The 17,233-nt window shown below is 33.8% G+C and overlaps 2 protein-coding genes and 1 non-coding gene across 4 annotated transcripts; 1 reads left to right on the top strand and 2 right to left on the bottom strand.

Annotated features, from left to right (window-relative positions):
• Nucleotides 1-4,730: 4,730 nt before the first annotated feature.
• Nucleotides 4,731-11,866, bottom strand: LOC120151122 (delta-1-pyrroline-5-carboxylate synthase-like). Of its 2 annotated transcripts, none has more exons than XM_039163668.1 (20): nt 11,754-11,866; nt 10,106-10,177; nt 9,864-9,967; nt 9,665-9,767; nt 9,400-9,561; nt 8,689-8,966; nt 8,133-8,283; nt 7,862-8,026; nt 7,637-7,714; nt 7,461-7,550; nt 6,800-6,886; nt 6,630-6,716; nt 6,457-6,553; nt 6,256-6,359; nt 6,038-6,113; nt 5,538-5,688; nt 5,356-5,424; nt 5,122-5,188; nt 4,967-5,037; nt 4,731-4,863 (listed from the first exon to the last, which is right to left on the bottom strand). In XM_039163668.1, exons 1-20 carry the CDS (start codon nt 11,802-11,804, stop codon nt 4,788-4,790), a joined length of 2,139 nt encoding a protein of 712 aa, XP_039019599.1. In that variant the 5' UTR covers nt 11,805-11,866; the 3' UTR covers nt 4,731-4,787. The 2 variants fall into 2 exon arrangements, with proteins under 2 accessions (XP_039019599.1, XP_039019601.1); XM_039163670.1 differs by lacking the exon at nt 11,754-11,866 and adding an exon at nt 10,311-10,424.
• A 3,822-nt stretch (nt 11,867-15,688) lies between these two features.
• On the bottom strand, nt 15,689-15,970 carry LOC120150954 (glycine-rich cell wall structural protein-like). Its single transcript, XM_039163528.1, has one exon. It carries the CDS (start codon nt 15,968-15,970, stop codon nt 15,689-15,691), a length of 282 nt encoding a protein of 93 aa, XP_039019459.1.
• Nucleotides 15,971-17,062: 1,092 nt separating this feature from the next.
• On the top strand, nt 17,063-17,136 carry TRNAV-CAC. The gene has a single exon. It is a non-coding gene; the product is annotated as a tRNA-Val (tRNA).
• The last annotated feature ends 97 nt before the right edge of the window (nt 17,137-17,233 follow it).

The raw sequence follows: 17,233 nt of genomic DNA, 5'->3' as shown, positions 1-17,233 counted from the left end.
GCAGAGTTTCGGTTCTAAGAGTAAAGGTACTCGAATTGTCCTTGTCGGTGCCCCCTTGGGCGAGCCAGACCCTCAATCCTCACCCATTATAGGCTTAAGTAGATCGAGTTCAATTCGAGGGGGCACATTTCCCTATGCCTGACACGGAGAATAAATCCTCACGAAGACATAGGGCATATGAACCCCGGAAGCTACTTGCTAGGTCTGACACGGAGAATAAATTCTCACGAAGACGTCGCTTTCACTCCCACTTAAAAGAAAAAGCTCGGATATAGAGCTTATGTTATGAAATGCAAGTGTCGTGTGTGAGGACAAATTATCAAACCTTTAACAAACAACCACACACAAATGAACTAAAGTGAATCCAAGACTTTAACATCTGAAAATCAATCAAATACACACATTAGTATACAAAGATATAAAATTAAATAACGATTGAAATGAATCAAAGGAATCGTAAATTAACTAAAACTGAATTCTCAATTTCTAACTTATAGAGACAATATATAATCGATTTAAGGTTTAACCCTCTAAGACTCCAGCGGAGTCGCCAAGCTGTCGTAACCGATTTTCGGCGATACGACGAGTCTCGACTTATTTTGTGAAAACCCGAATTTGTAAAAAAAAATGTTTTGGAGTCGCCATCGACCTTTTGGATTAGGTAGGTCGAACACCCAAAAAATTTATTTTAAAATAGTTTTTAGGAAAACGTCAATTAAAAGATTTACCGATCCACATGTAACCAGAAATTTATTTTTTAGTAATAAAAAGGGTTCGGGGGTCGATTACATGTGGGAAAGGATAAACACCCCCACAACGCCCAAAATTGGTACCTATCGATTATATATTGTCTCTAAATAGTAGAAATCTAAGAATTTGAATATATATTTAAATCATGATTCCATTATTCCTAATTCAACCATACAAATTATAGAACAAAAATTCTAAGGAAAAATAGAAAATATTCTCATATTTCCAATTGAAGAGAAAATACTCCCTAAAATACTTTAGAACGAATATTTCTCTTTCCAACTGAAATAAAAGGAATATAATAATTTTTCCTAAGAATTTAATATTAAAATAATTTTTTATTCTACCAAAGAAAGAAATTAAACCCATTAATCCTGATTATATTATTAGAAAAGATAAGGGATATTCAATTATTTAAAAATACCGAGACTTAATCCCTAATAAAAATTAGACGAATTGTCTCGATAAGTTTAAAATAGTGAATATTTCCTTTTCCCTTCAAAATTAATTAATTTTAAATGCAATCAATTTTTTTAGGTTTTTCTAGTGGGATATTTATTTATTTTAAAATATCGGAAAAAGACATCTAGTTGTCTTAAGACTGTCTCTTCTTAATATTTTAAAATACATAAATACTGCTCTTAATCCAATTATGTAATCGGTTAAGTTATGCTAATAAGGCTTTTAAACAAAATAAAATGTGATACATATAAACATATGGATTAAAAGAACAATTTTAAATTTATTTTTAACTTTATTTTACTTTATAAATATATAAATATTTTCTAAATATTATATTAAACATAGAACATAATATTTATTATAAAATATAATAAAATGTAAAATAAAATATTTATATCATACTATAATATTATGTACAAAGTAATATATAATAATAATACAAGAAAAATAAATATACAACAACAACAAAACCCTATTCCCATATGTAATTGGGTAAGGGGGAGGTAGGGTAGTAGGCTGCCCCCAACGCCAAGTTGAGAGCAGCTTCCGTGGAAGACCTCCGACAGTCAAAAAAGTAAAAAAAAAAGATAAAATGCAATGCATATATAAATAAATAAATGCATAGTTAAACAGACTTCATATGCTTTCTTCATATACGCGTCTGTAATGGAAGTAATCCCTGTAAATAAATCACTGTATAAAAAATCTCTGCATATAGACAGAAACGTAAGACCCGACTAAATTTAAAAAGAGGAAACATGAAGAGAATGATATACAGAAGTTAATGATAGCAAGCTACGAGAAGGAATAAAGTCAAAATGGGTTAAAACCTAAACTAAGGCAACACTACTCTGCTACCCTAGTTCTAAGCCTTCATAAATTTCAATGATAGTAAAACATACTTTAATAGTAAAAATAAACAATATACATATGAATCTACTCATTACATGGTGATAAAAAAAATGTATTGTAACCTTAGGATCTTAAATATTAATAAACAAATATCATGGCATGAAATAAGAAAATAACCAAAACAGAAGCACTAGAATAGTAAATAAACCATAAATATAGGACTAAAATGAAAGATCACAAATATCAGTAGCTAATTTTGAACAAAAATAATACATCCAAGCAGAGGACTAAATTAAAGTAATGTAAAATCATGCATCCAATTCGCAAATCATAGAAAATAAGCATAAACTAGGAACCAAATCACAAAACACGTTAAAATGGAAGGGTCCTAAAGTATCATTAACCCTAAAAGGTTACTAAAACATAAATCACCTTAAACAGAAAAGACCAAAATGGTGATTTAACCCTAAACTAATGACCAAAAGGCAAAACACGCTAAAGGTATAGAGACCTTAGCATGATCTTAGCGTGATTTACCCAAAAATCCTAAAATATCAACACCTCCCCCTTTCCATAATCATTTATGCCCGATACCCTCAACCCTAACTCTCATTTCCTTTTCTTCTTCCCTCAAACACGGCAGCCTCTCACCCAAAGAAATCGAAGCCTCACTGTCACGGCCACCCTACATGAGTGGTCCTCCTCTCGTTCGTCCACCCTTAAAGCTTCGAAACACAACGCCTACAGACCCGATGAAAAACCAGCCTAACCCCTCGTCCATTCCTTGGTCGAAAGGTCTAAAACCTAAAACAAGCCACCACACGCAGCGGCGCTGCACCTTAAACTACACTAACCCAACTCTTAACACCTCTCCTACGACCCTATTTCCCCTGAGGAACACAATAAACGCAAGGTAAAATCTTACTCTTAACTTATTTTCTTTCCCTATTTACTATATAAAAAATTATTTAAGATTTGTTTTGGTTTTATTATCTTTTTAAAAAAAAAACAAAGAGAAAACAAAGAGGAAAAGAAAAACTACCTCTTTAGAAAAACTCTTGTATTTCTACTGAAAAAAAACCCGAGAGGAAGATCCTTCTCTCGGTTACATGGTTCGGTTCTTATAACCGATTTTACATAGGTTAAAATAAATAAATAAATAAAAACAATTCGAGATCTATTGTGGTGCTACTGTGTTGATGATGGTGTGCTTTTAATGCCCCGGATATTCCGCAGTTTTGTTGATATCTCTGACAGGCTTTGACCAGCGTGACAGTGGCAGTGGCAGTGCTTGGAACCACCGGCGGCGGCTGTAGGCATGATATCTCTAGGGTTAGGATTAGGTTTAGGTTAGTATCCGGGTTTGTGCTTGTACTCGGGTCAACGGGTTTGATTTTTATTTGGGCTTGGGTTATTTGGGGTTTTAGTTGGGTTAGTATCCGGGTTTGTGCTTGTACTCGGGTCAACGGGTTTGATTTTTATTTGGGCTTGGGTTATTTGGGGTTTAAGTTAGGGTCTATTGGCCTTGAGTCTTTGAGGTTTGGGGGTTATGAGATTTGGGGTATGAAAAATAGTGGTTACAGGCTTCAACAAATATCTAATTCGAGCTTCAAGCTGAGATATGGGGGTTTTCTATGGGACTCAAACTAGCTTCAGCCAATGACTTCAAAAAAGTTCAGCTCCAAACAGATAATACAAAGGTTTTCAAGCTATTATCCTCTTATCTGTATAATAGAATTGACATCTAATAATCCCAATTGTTTCTTTTTTCAATTGCAATACACTATTAAACGTTAATTGCTTTGGTGATTTGCTTCTTGTTCTGCAGTTTTTGGCCCTGCTTTTCCTTATATTAGAATTCAATTCTTTAAACTTTCACTTCCATCCCAGTTTTTATCATGGCCAGAAGGCAGAAAGTTACTTCAACTTTCCCGATAATTGTAGATTTAGGAGGAATTTCGCAGCAGTATAAGATTGAACTTTATCCCAGATAGTTTATTGCCGTTAAGTACGAAGACAATTTCTCAAAACTATTGATTATTCTGATATATCATTGTTTTGCAGTATAAGAGTGTGAATGAGTCTCGGATCAAGGAAAATTTAAGCTTGTTTGATTGGTGCATACCACCTGAGCTGTTCTTGAAAATCTCGGGCATCCACTGGGTAAATATTCTTTTTCTCAATAGCTCATCACAGGACACACATGCATGCATAATAATAAAGAGTTTCAATTGCCTGCCACTGAATGAATCATCTTTGATTCCTATGCAGAAACGGCTCCTCCGAGGCGACTTTGCTATACATGAAACTTGCAGTCCTTACAAGAGCATTGAAGAACTGTGGGATGGTGAAATATGAGATGATTTCAGATTCTATCATGTTTTCTTCTCCTACTTTCTCTATTATTAGCAGATAACCCTTGGTGTTTCAGGTACTTGGCAATTCGAGAACAATTTAATCTTAGAATGATCAAAATCTCAATCTGCCATATGAATCGTTTTCACCTTCATAGCTCCCAACAATCCGAGAAGTTGAATCCTCAAATTCTTATCCATTAATTCTGATAATATGATAATAAGGGTGAAATCAACTTAAACTAAATATAGAGTAATGCCATAGAAGTTACCTAAGCAGGAGACTATTAAAAGATAGAAACTAATAGAAAGCATGAGAAGAAGAAAGAAACATCTCCTTGCATCTCTTGGAACAGACTGCAATCGAGTTTACAGAGCAATATTCCGATGGCTGTAAACAACGCCTTTGTCACCATCGACCACCTGGCCATTGCCCCTCAATAGCCTACAATTTTAACCAGACAGGTAGTTAGATAGAAAGCAAATATTCAGTCCATATTATGTAAGCAAATTGTGATAATAGAAGTTATCAAGAGAAACTCGCATACCATCGAGTAGTTAACAATCCTTCAACTCCAACTGGACCTCGGGCATGGATTCTGCTAGTACTTATTCCAACCTGTTAAAATTCATGCATTAAATGAACAAAATTCAGAAAATCGGCCGTGGTGTTCAACACCAGGAAATTGGAATTTAGGCATACCTCAGCACCAAGTCCAAATCGGGCTCCATCACAAAATCGAGTGCTTGCATTATGAAAAACTGCAGCACTGTTATAAAAAACGTAGTCAAATACCAATGTCGTCAGCATCATCCCAGTAAAAAGGAAGAAAACAGTTACCCACATTAAAGCATGCAATGCATGAATAACAATGATGATATGAGGTGAAGTGATAATGGCGCACTTATGTGACCGTCAACCCAGAACTAAGCCTACCTGTCAACTCCATTTAAGAAAACTTCAGCAACTTCGTGATTTTCCGTGACAATACAATCAGTGTGAGAACTGCAGAGAAAACAAGGTACTTAGAATCTACAGGAAGGCAGCTTAACTATTCCCAGGAATAAACAAAGAAAAGAATAGCAAATGAATTAAGAGTTCCGAGGGAGGTGACATACCTTCCATGTTGATGTATATGGCCTATAGCAGCCTGCACATCATCCACAATTTCAACTGTGCAAGCCATTGAATTGTACTCATGATGAAATGAATGTGCCTCTGGAATATTTAACAATGAACTCGCTCTTGGTCCACCATAAAGGATCACTCCTGCAGCAGATAAACCCATCAGTAGTTGATATATTTCTACAGTCCATATAATCCTTTTGGAACTACTGTAACTTTAGCTACATGCAACAAAACTCAACATAATGAAGAAAACAAAGATAGAGTGGCATTCAGACTACTGTAATCTTATCACGCATAATCTCGCTAAGCCAAGTGGCCATACATTAAATTGGTTAAAAAGTTTAGACCTCTTAGTGATTATGACAATCCATATCCCAATGATACATATTTAAAAGCCACCAAATTGAATGAATCCAACATATTTAAAAACTGTAAGTGATCTATAATTTTGAAAGTCTAGGTAGGTGGAAAATCACTTGTATAAGCATACCTTCACGTTGGAGTACCATAATAAGCTCATTGAGCAAACCATTACTAGACAGATCCTTGTGTACAAGAAGTGTTTCCTGTAGACAACATGGTTAAGAACGTCAAAACAAACAGTAAAAAGTAAAGGATAAATTAGATTATGAAACACACAGCATTTGTAAGAAATATGTAGTTCAATTTTACTTGGTGGAAACAAGAAATTGATTAAAATGAAATTACCATAGCGTTGCATGCTGCAGGATAATCTGTCTTTGCATCCAGAACAATGCGCTTCGCCATATCCGCCTTAGCTGATTTGTCAACATAAACATGACAAATTCCATCTGTAAAGAAATTAAAAAGAAAAATGGAAGTTCAATTGATGCTCTGCTTGACAAATTCCATCTGCACAGCATCAAAGAGCCACAATTTTTTTCTTACCAGCATGACCAAGAACAGGAATTTTTGTTGATTCCTTAATTTGAGAAACCAGCTTATTGCTGCCTCTGGGGATCACAAGATCTATCACATCATCAAGCTGTGCCAAGAGTAGAATAACTTAAAAACCATCACATAACAAAAAACCGTCATTAACTCAGAATCCTGCAACCCACCTTTAGTAAATCGGGAATATCCTCTCTTGAAGCCACAAGTCCAATTAGTTTGTCTCCAATGTTTTTTGGAATGGCTGAAGTAATGACCTGACATACAGGCAAAAAATTATTTAAGAGAAAGAAAAGCAATAAGGCTTATGCTCCGGTACAAGGAACCTGGGGGATCGAACCTTGTGCAAGATTGCATTTGATCGCTTAGCTTCTTTGCCACCTTTCAGCAGTAGGCCATTCCCACTTCGAATGGCTAGTGAAGCAATCTATCAAATAATAAAGGGAAAGAAAAAGGAGGTAAAATAATCAAGAAACTATCATTAAGCCAAACATAGAGCTCAATATGAAAATGGAAGAAAAGATATGCAGCATAATAATTAATATTTCAAACCTTGAGAACACAACAATCAAAGGAGTCTTCATGAAGTAATCACATAAACCAGTTCTTAACTTCAATATCTCTTGCTCCGTTTAGAAACAGAAAAGCAATCTATTACATTATATAGTATGAACAAGAAGGAATCTGACTCCACAGAATGCAGATATTCACACAAAAAAGTCAAAATGGTAGATCATTGTCCCCAAAATAGTACAGAAATAATGAAGGTCAACTGTGTTGAACAAGCCATTTGCTTCATGGACCTAGGGGATCATGTGGCATTCATCTTAACACAATCAACCACCAAAATCTTTCAGCAAATTATCCCTTAAGGCAAGTAGAAACTGATTCCCCAACCCAAGTTCACAAGCAAACATGAATTCACATGAAAGTGCACTCCTCAAAACATCCCTATAAGCAAAACGAACAGGGTTATCTGAACAAAAGTTGTTTTTTGTTACCTGAACAAGAGCATCAGGTCGAGACTCAAATACAATCAGCAGGACACCTAGAGGGCTAGATGTTTTCTCCAAGATGAGTCCATCTGCAAGCTGGGGCAAGGGCAGCCAAAGTAAGGGCTAAAATAAGTGATTAAGAAAGTAAATTGACATACTAGATTTTTTTAGGATTTCCTAACCTTGGTTTTCTTTAAAACTTGACCAATAGGGTCTTCCATCTCAGCAAGCACACGAATAGATTTTGCAAGACTAGCTATCTGTAAAAAAATAATCTACATGAAACCTGGGAAGGTGCTGGCGCAAAAGATCTAATGAAAAAGGATTGGGTATCAAACAACATATATCAGATTAGATTTGTTTTCAATCACATAAATACAGGAATCAGGAATAAAAAAAATGCTTGCCTTCCCAGGCTTCAGGGCCAAACGAGCTACTAATGACTTCTCATATCCAGCATCCTGAGAAGCAGCAACATCTGCTTCATTTTCTACCTTAATCAAACTTTCATTGGCCTCCAGGGCATCAGCTACGTCCAGTAAAATTTTCCTCCTGTCATCCGAGTGCATTGCCTGCAATTAAGACAGTTTTGAAAAACATTCAAACTTCTTCAGCTAAAGAACATGTAGCCTAAAAGAGAGACATTTTGTCCCTACAAGATGAAATGATGCTTCTCACCTGAAGCCTTCTAGAACATTCCCGTGCTGCAACTGCCATCTCACGTGCACCAACTTCTTTAACAGAAGTCCATAAGTGTGCATCTTGATGAAATAGGGTACCAATTCGTTTTCCTTGAAGTACCTTTACAATGCTGTCAGTGGCATAGCCACTTCAAAACATGAAGTAAAAGCAAAATAAGAAGTGAGATGACAAAATAAATTCATGCTAAACAAAGAAACACATACTTCTTACAAATGCTAAAAATAATAAAGTACAAAATTAAAAATGATTAAGATACCCAGCCATTGCTAACAATAAATCACCAATGGTAATAAAAATGAAGGGGAAAATTAGAAATCTAATGAATTACTAGGACGCAGAGGAGTGGCTAAAGATTCTTTGAAACAGGGTTTTGCTAACCCAGCATGGGGACTTTGGACTTCTTTATTAACCTTTAAAAACACAGTAGCAAGAATAAATTTTGTCAAGAATCAAAGAAGCTGATTGAATCATCTGGATTACCAATGGTATGGTTATCTGTTATTACGTTTCTCGAGTTAGATCCAGACCATACCTAGTAATAACAACAGGGATACCAGCATAGGCTGCACAAACAGCAGCATTAACCTTTGCAGTCATACCCCCTCTACCAAGCCTGGACTTGTCTCCAAATGTTATTTCTCCTTGATGTTTTTCTTTTATATACGTATGGATCAGCTTTGAGCTCGGATCACTTGGTGGTCCACTATAAAGACCCTCTACATCACTCAACAAAACAAGGAGATCAGCTTGTAGTTCCAGAGCCAAGAGACCTGCAAGGCTGTCATTATCCCAGAATATACCAGAAGAATCCTGAAATAACAATTCCAATATATCTGTCAGAAACAAAATAAGCATCTTGAAATGAGGAATTGGACAAACAGAAAAAGCATCTCTTCTTTCCACTTCAGACATAAACAAAGGAAGAAACTTGAAATGTTAGGCGTTACTCTAAAGGACCACAGGGAAAGATTTTACATTGCCCTGTTAATAACTTAATCCCATTGTGACTCATGGAAATACTTTGAACGCTCTATAACTCTAGATCATTCTAGCTACTTAGTTTCAAAGCACTGTTTATATTACAAGGTGGACAATGAACTGATAGATAAGGGAAACCTACCGAACAGCTACATCTCCTCTGGAACCCAAGGCCGAAAGACTATTAGCACACGCACATAGCAACAAGAGTACAAGACAATGAGCAATAAGAGAAAAATCAAATTTAGAGGAAGAATTTATATACCTCATAAGGTGCTCTTCGAGTGCTGACAGCATCATTCTCATTGAAAATAGGAATAACTTTCAAAGCTAATAAGGATTTCACTGTTTCAGAGAGTTGCTTTCTGAAACTTCCATTCCTGAAATCATTATCAGTCACAAGATGTTGTGAAGAAGAGACATCAAGCTGCACAGAGATGGGAGTACCACATTAAAGCAAGTAAAAAATAATAATAATAAGCTACCAAATGCTTAATATAAGCAAGGTTAGAGATAGTATTCTTTTCCACCTGGCTAAATAAGGTGTCATAAAGAGCCATTAAACTACTCTGCCCAACAGCGGCACAAGCCTTCCCATCAAGTTCATATTGTGGGTTTTGAAGATCAGCCAAGCTACAGAACAAAAATGAAATCATTTCATTCAAATTTTCTCAAAATGCAGTAACTGTTTATGGCACCCAAAAAACATATAGAGTAATATTTAACTACCTGCTATTAACCAATTTTCTATATCTAAGCCTTTGACGACCAAGACCAACAGCACCTGAAGTGACCAAAACAATCTCGTACCCTTGAGAGTTTAGTTCCTTAAGCTGCAAGCAACCGATTCATTAAAAAAAAGTTAACCATTTTGATGACAAAAAATTCCCTTTAGTAGAGATATGCTGCAACAATGTGTCATAAAAAATCCAATATTTCCCATCGAGCCCTTCTCTTATTTCAATATTTACCTGCTCACATAAAGCACCAAGCCTCCCCACTGCTAATCTTCCATCAGCTCGGGTCACCACGGCTGTTCCCACCTATTTTAATCAAAACCCATAAATCAAAAATCAATCCTTTATTAACTAAAACATTAAATCAAACCCACATTATCCAAAAAAAAATCAATTAAGAATCGAAGGGTTTGGTTAATTGATGAAAGAGGAATGAAACCTTGACAATGAGACGCTTGACATTTGTCATAAAAGAACGAGAAGGATCCATGGAGTTAATTTTAAAGAGAGCGGTCGATCTACTTAAAGCTTTCAACTTTTGTTCCCCTTTTTCTTTTGTAGAGTTTCAGAAGTTGTGAAGAAGATGAAGTGGTAGCGGTTTGCCACGTCCAAGTAGTTCCAATAAATACTAAATAGTGTTCTCAGGTCAGGTCCGAACAAATAGGTTACCAAAATATTTTAATGAAAAAAATAAAATTTGCTTCTTTTATATATATAAATATATATATGGCTATTGTAGTTGTAGTTGTAGTTGTCATAGTCTGGTATGGTCCGTAGAGAATCGCGGCAGAAGTTGCCGCATGGGATGGCCTTCACCCCAATACTTTGGTAGAGATAAAGGATTTACCCTAATTTATCATTTTGGTGCGATTGATAAAGAAGTTGCTTCTTTTATATATAAATATTTTAATCTTTTTATGTTTAATTTTCAAAACGGTGATTTTTCAATTATATATTGTTTAAAAACTATGTAAAATTATTAAAAAAAATAAAAAAGTTTAGATTTTAGAATAATATTAATAATTATCTTTTCAATAAAAGATATTTTAATTTTTTTCAACTGAATTGATACTTAATTAACAGCGAATACAAATTTATTTATTTTAATTAAATTGTTATTTGACTAACCAATGATACATTCTTGATGCCATCTCATTCTTTACATGATTGAGTGATGATTTAATTAATCCATAACATTAACTTAATTAAAAATTTCATAATAATTAGATTTGTCACTCGTAATATAAATTGAATAAAAGATATTTTTATAAAAATTTATTTGATAAATAATTATAAAAAATCTAAAACAAAAATCCATTAAGTAATTTTAATGGTAAAAAATGTTAATTTCTCTAAAGATCATAGATTTAAACAATGACATCTGTAAAATTTTATACTGTTTTTTTTAAAAAAAATCTTTGTAATTATTTTAAACTATTAAAAGATAATATTTTTTATTTATTTTATTTGAAGATAAATTATAAAATTTACATAACAAACATTGGTAACAGGGCTGAAGTTGTTGCAGACAACGATGATCCATGTGTCGATACTGAAAAAAAAATCTATCAAAATATTTCATCATGTGAATTCACGTGTAAACTTCACAAGCTCGTTACTTTGATTTGAGGTCACTCAGTGAGAAGATTTATAAAAGATAAGTTGAAATATTATTTCAAAACAAAAATTAAAATTAAAAGATACTAACAAGAAATTAAATTTAATGAAAATTCAATCGTTTACGCGAATAAATACACAATCTGAATGCATTAATGTCTTAATCATGGTATTCAAATCAGATTTCCCTCCATCCATGAATCTGTATTTCAATTTCCGATTAAAATAAACAAAACTGGTAAAATCAAAAAAGCTTTAATCTAACCTTAACGAATATACGCTTCACGTTTTTCATGAAAGCTCGCTCGAATTCCATTCCGTTCTCGGCGAAAGGACTCGTCCATATTTTCTCGAGAAAATCAAATCAGCAATTTGCGATTCTCTCTCTCTCTCTTTTTTTCTTTTTCTTTCTGAGTTTGATTTTGAGGCGACTCGAAGACAATGATATTTTTTGCTTTAGAAATCAGATCGATAAGATCTGAATATTTATACTCTCCAATCATTAGGGGAAGGAAACATCGTGATCGATTCAACGCTCGCCACGAACCCTAATCAGAAAACCTCCCCATCATATACGACAAAAATTATTGCCAGCAAATTCAACGAACCACTTTTAAAATACAGCTGAAAGACGTGAGAAATTTGTATTTCACGGCTCTCTTGGGTTGGTGGCTTTGTTCTTCTACTTGCCAGTGTGCAAATACACGCCGCCATTATTCACAATACGACCCTTTCAAACCACAAACCATGCAATCGCAAACAAGTTCCGTCTGGGAACAAACCCCAGGTTTCTGCAGCAGAAAACATTTCCCCTTTCCCCGCATATATAAAAGGATAAATTATACATATGATCACTTAATTATAATCTTTTTTTATTTTGACAACTGATCTTTCAATTTTATCAATCATGTCACTTAATATTTAAGTTTGTCAATTAAACCATCAGCCATTAACATTTTAACTGAAAGATCGATGTGGTTTTTTTAAAAAATATTAATATAATTATACATTTAATTCTCAATATTTAGAGATTATATCAATTTGGTCATAGTTTTAATTCAATCAAATAAATCATAATTGGAGATTAAATTTATTTAATTGAATTAAAATTAATAACTGAATTGATAGAATGTTTAATCATTGATGACATGATTGATAACACATAGATAATTAAATGATTTGAATGACAAAATTAAAAGATTGATTATCAAAATAAAAAGAGATAATAATTAAATGATCATAGATATAGTTTATCCTATATAAAACAATGTTTTTGTCAGTAAATTAAAAAGACGTGGCGGATCTTGATTCACATGGCGTGTTTGGATGTTGATGTCCGTAAAGAAAGCGACGAATTCACCATTTGATTCCCGAATTTGTGCTTACGAAAGCATTTGTTTAAGTCACTGAGGGGATGAGTCGACATGAACTTTCATTATAAAATTGCATCGAATAACGAAAAGGGGCAATCTAGGTATTTGTGGTTGTCGGAAGACAATTCTTTGGGGTATTTTGAGCTAATCATTGATCTCCCTTTTGTAATTTAATATTTGATTGAAGGCGTTTGATTCCATTACGGTGTTGATTCCCGGTTGTTTGCAGAGTTGTCAAGTAATATAATTGTGATTACCTGTTGCTAATAATTGTATAATAGGATTTGTATTGGCTACATGCTATTGTATAAATTGATATAGGATACATAGTTTGCCATACTCTTGCCCACCTACAACCACGTGACATCAAGGGAGCCGAGTATATAAGAAATTTATTTCTTATTTTTTTTATATGAGAGGTGATTTAGACTCGAATCAACTGATCTTTCATCTCTCCTCTTGGTTAGACCTAATCTTTTTAATCATTATCCTGCGATTTTTTCACATAAATTAAAATGAATGAATCATTATTGTCATTTACAATCACATTTTTTCCCGTTCTGCATCGACGACTTTAATACAATGATTGTATAATTTCCTCTTTGATCAAATATATCAATCATGAAAGTTGACACAAAGTACACAATCTCATCCTTAAATCAAAGAAAGATGGACAAAAATGTTACCAAGAAAAAGAGAGAAGAAAAGCTTCAGTACTATCATCTCAAAACAATATCAAAGAGACATACAATCAGGACAGAAACATGTATGGTTTGGGAAGGACTCTTGCCCTCCTCAATTTTTTTGTCAAATGACACTTTAGATCCCTATTACTTTAAATATTGATCAAATTAAGCTTTACCTCTCTCAATTTTTTGTCAAATGACATTTTAGGTCCCTATTACTTTAAATATCGATCAAACTAAGCTTTGTCCCCTTCAATTTTTAAATTTAAATCCTTACTAAGTACTTGTTCTTTTGAATTTAAACACGTTTAATTTTAGTTCCATCCCTGCATACAATGAAACTTACTTTCAACACTTTTGTAAAGTTGTTCGAGGAAAATGAAGAAAGAACTTTCACCATAAAAAATCAACATTGACAAGACCGAACGAGAGTCCCTACCATTCAAGATCTGGGATGTGTTTCACACTGAAAGGTTCATATTTTATGACCAACATTATTTGTTTATTGTAATGATTAGTTAGAATAACTTAGATAGTATGCTAATTTACACATTTATCTTATTAATTGTCGTAATGAAATGCCCCATCATCAAAAGAGAGAGATTCCCCTGGTGGCAGGATCGAAATCTCCTCATATTAGATGCAAATGAGAGTACAAGATGCCTTCCATGAGTGATAGATCCCTCTGATTTTTTTTTAATTAAATACATAATAAATCTCTATTATTTTAAACTTAAATACTTTATATTTCTCCATATTTGATCATAAGTCCGTCCTCGCTCAATTCCATCCACGAACACCGCCAGACGAAACAAAGCGAGACAGACAACTTACATGTTTTTTTCCTGGTAAACAGTTGAGACACAATAGCATGGCCGGAGTTACTACTGTGAGGAATCATGTGAACACAGTAAAGGATGAGAGGACAAAGGGAAAAATAAATCAACTTTAAATACAGTGGCAATTGGCAATAGATTGTTTGTGGAAGAAGTGGTTGGGGTACTCGAAATGGATGGGACGTTGAGGCATGGATACCATATTTTTCAACATTTTAGTGATGAGAGACGCCTACATATCCCCACTTTCACCACAAATTTCATCAATCTACAACTTTTCATGGTTTTTGCCAATACGCTATCGACACCTCAATAGACGCAAATTATTGGGATGGTTCAATATAATTTGACATCAAAATAACATTATCTGCATCATAATAATGGTACGTTGTAATCTCGAACCTAGGGATTATATATAGCTGGACCAAAATTACAATTGTTGGGCTTAGGAAAGTCACACAATTTGATGATATGATCATTTAGTTTAAGATGATATAATTAAGTTGAATCAAGTTGAATAATGAAAATTTTAAATTTGATTTAAAACTTGAAATTTAGTACTTATTTCAAGTTATTTTCTATATTTTAGAGTTGAATTTAACAGAGACGTAAGAGTTTTATTGATAGGAATTGCCAATTACAACATCACATACTCACACCAGCAACAAATATACAGAAAAAAAAAACATAAAACAAAATCATCATAAACAAAGGATCCGCCACATGCATCTGCTTTAACCTTCCAACCCATCTTAATTCTTAACAAAAATCTCTTGTGCTGTAACAATGATTCGGAGTTCAGCTTCATTAAACTCCATATGTTGTTTTTCTTTTTAGGTAAACTACGTATTTAGTCACCAAATTAATTATATGATTCCATTTTAATCATCCAATTATTTTTTTCAAAATCGTACTTAAAGTTATGTTTTTGTTTCGTTTTGATCAATTGCCATTAAAAAAACATAACTGCTAATGTGGTCATTTTTTTCTGATGATAATGTGATATTATCTTAAGATGACAAGTACCATTAATTTATTAACGCAAGGATACCAAAACATAACTTTGGATATGATTTTGAAAAAAAATAATTAAATGGCTACAACTTAAGAATATAAATAGTTGGGTGACTAAATACAAATTTTACCCTTTATGTTTTTTTAAGGAGAATACATTATTTGGTCTACAATGGTGTAAGATTCACCGATGAATAAAAAATAAAATTTATTTTTGTTCCTAGCCATGCAAAGCATCGAACAAATGCTCTTCATTAGCCTTCTGATTACCTACCGACGTGACTCGCCTCTTTAACAGGCTCCTCCGCCAAAACCACCGCCGCCTCCGCCACCACCACCTCCTCCTCCTGCACCATCAAAACCTCCTCCCCAACTGCTATGCCCTGCATCCCCAGCACCGCCGATATGTATGCTATGAATACCTCCGCCAAAGTGATGAGGATGACCACCACCGCCGCCGCCGCCGTGAAATTTAATATTCCCAACGTAACCACATCGACTAAGGAAAGCAAAAATAAGCATCAAACAGAAGAATACAGAGAAAACGATAAGTACAATTCCCCAAGGTTCCATATTGAATATTCCCCACGAAAAGGATTAATGTGTTGATGATGAACAAGTTGTACATCCATCAACTCCTTTTATAGTTCATAGAGTGGATGTACTACGGAATCAATCTCTTCATCTGAATATTTACTTTTCAAAACCCAGAAAAGTAAAAATCATAAAACGTGTTTGATCGTATTGAATTCTTCAATAATGTTAATAAAACAATACGGAACAACGTTTAAAGGTCAAAGTGACAAATTCAAACGGTCTAAAAACAAAGGAAATGTACATATGAAGCTTGAATGGATTATATTGGAGGTATGTTGGTAGTGACGAGGCGGTCGGCGGAGCTTGACTGTGTCTGCCACTGTAACACGGCGTTCGACCCCATATTATAATAGGGTTTTACTTTTGTATAATGCAGGTTTGGAAAATATTAGTGGTAAAAGTGACGAATTCAAACGCAGTCTCTTTTTTTTACTTTTTGACACATCAACTTTAGTGTTGGTACTGTTGTTACTCATTACTTTTCTTCTATTTTATTACATTATATTTATGTTATTAATAATTTTATTTTTATGACATTTTTTTTAATCTTTTAGTATGTTTTCTATCGTTTGACAGTTATTTTGTTTATCATTTTTCGTAAGATTTGATTTGTTATCGTCATGACTGATCAAGATGGCACATAATTGTTATCATTTTCATCTTCTCGGCTTTGGACCCTCTGATTAGATTTGGATACGAGATTTATGTTTGTGGACAGTTTACTCACGTCGCTTTATTCTTATTTGTGATTTTATCAATTATCTTTCAATAACTTGATCATTTTGTGGTTCGTTTGTCAATGTGACTATATCTATTCTTATTTACCTTTTTGTTCAAATTTAATTGGTTAAGTTTTTTAACATTTTCCTTGTATGACCCTAAATAACTATTTTTTTATGTTAATGACTATAAAAAAAATATTTACTATATATTTAGTTTACGGTTGTGATTGTAAATGTTTATTGTAATTTAGATATTTTTTATTTTTGATAAAAATAGCTGCTTCTATAAAAAAATCGACTTTCGTAACTTGTTTTTATAATTTCATTAAACACTGTCTATCAAGTTGTCTGGGTGGTGTAGTTGGTTATCACGCTAGTCTCACACACTAGAGGTCCCCGGTTCGAACCCGGGCTCAGACATTAATGTTTTTCTTTTCTCTTTTTGCATTCGGCTCCGGAAGAAAATACAACGCTTCTTTTAATTCCGTAGCAGTTAAGCATTTTTTAATTTTTAAAC

This window comes from Hibiscus syriacus, unplaced genomic scaffold, assembly GCF_006381635.1.
Source record: "Hibiscus syriacus cultivar Baekdansim isolate YM2019G1 unplaced genomic scaffold, ASM638163v2 tig00111027_pilon, whole genome shotgun sequence".
NCBI lineage: Eukaryota > Viridiplantae > Streptophyta > Magnoliopsida > Malvales > Malvaceae > Hibiscus > Hibiscus syriacus.
This window is presented reverse-complemented; position numbering and strand designations above follow the sequence as displayed.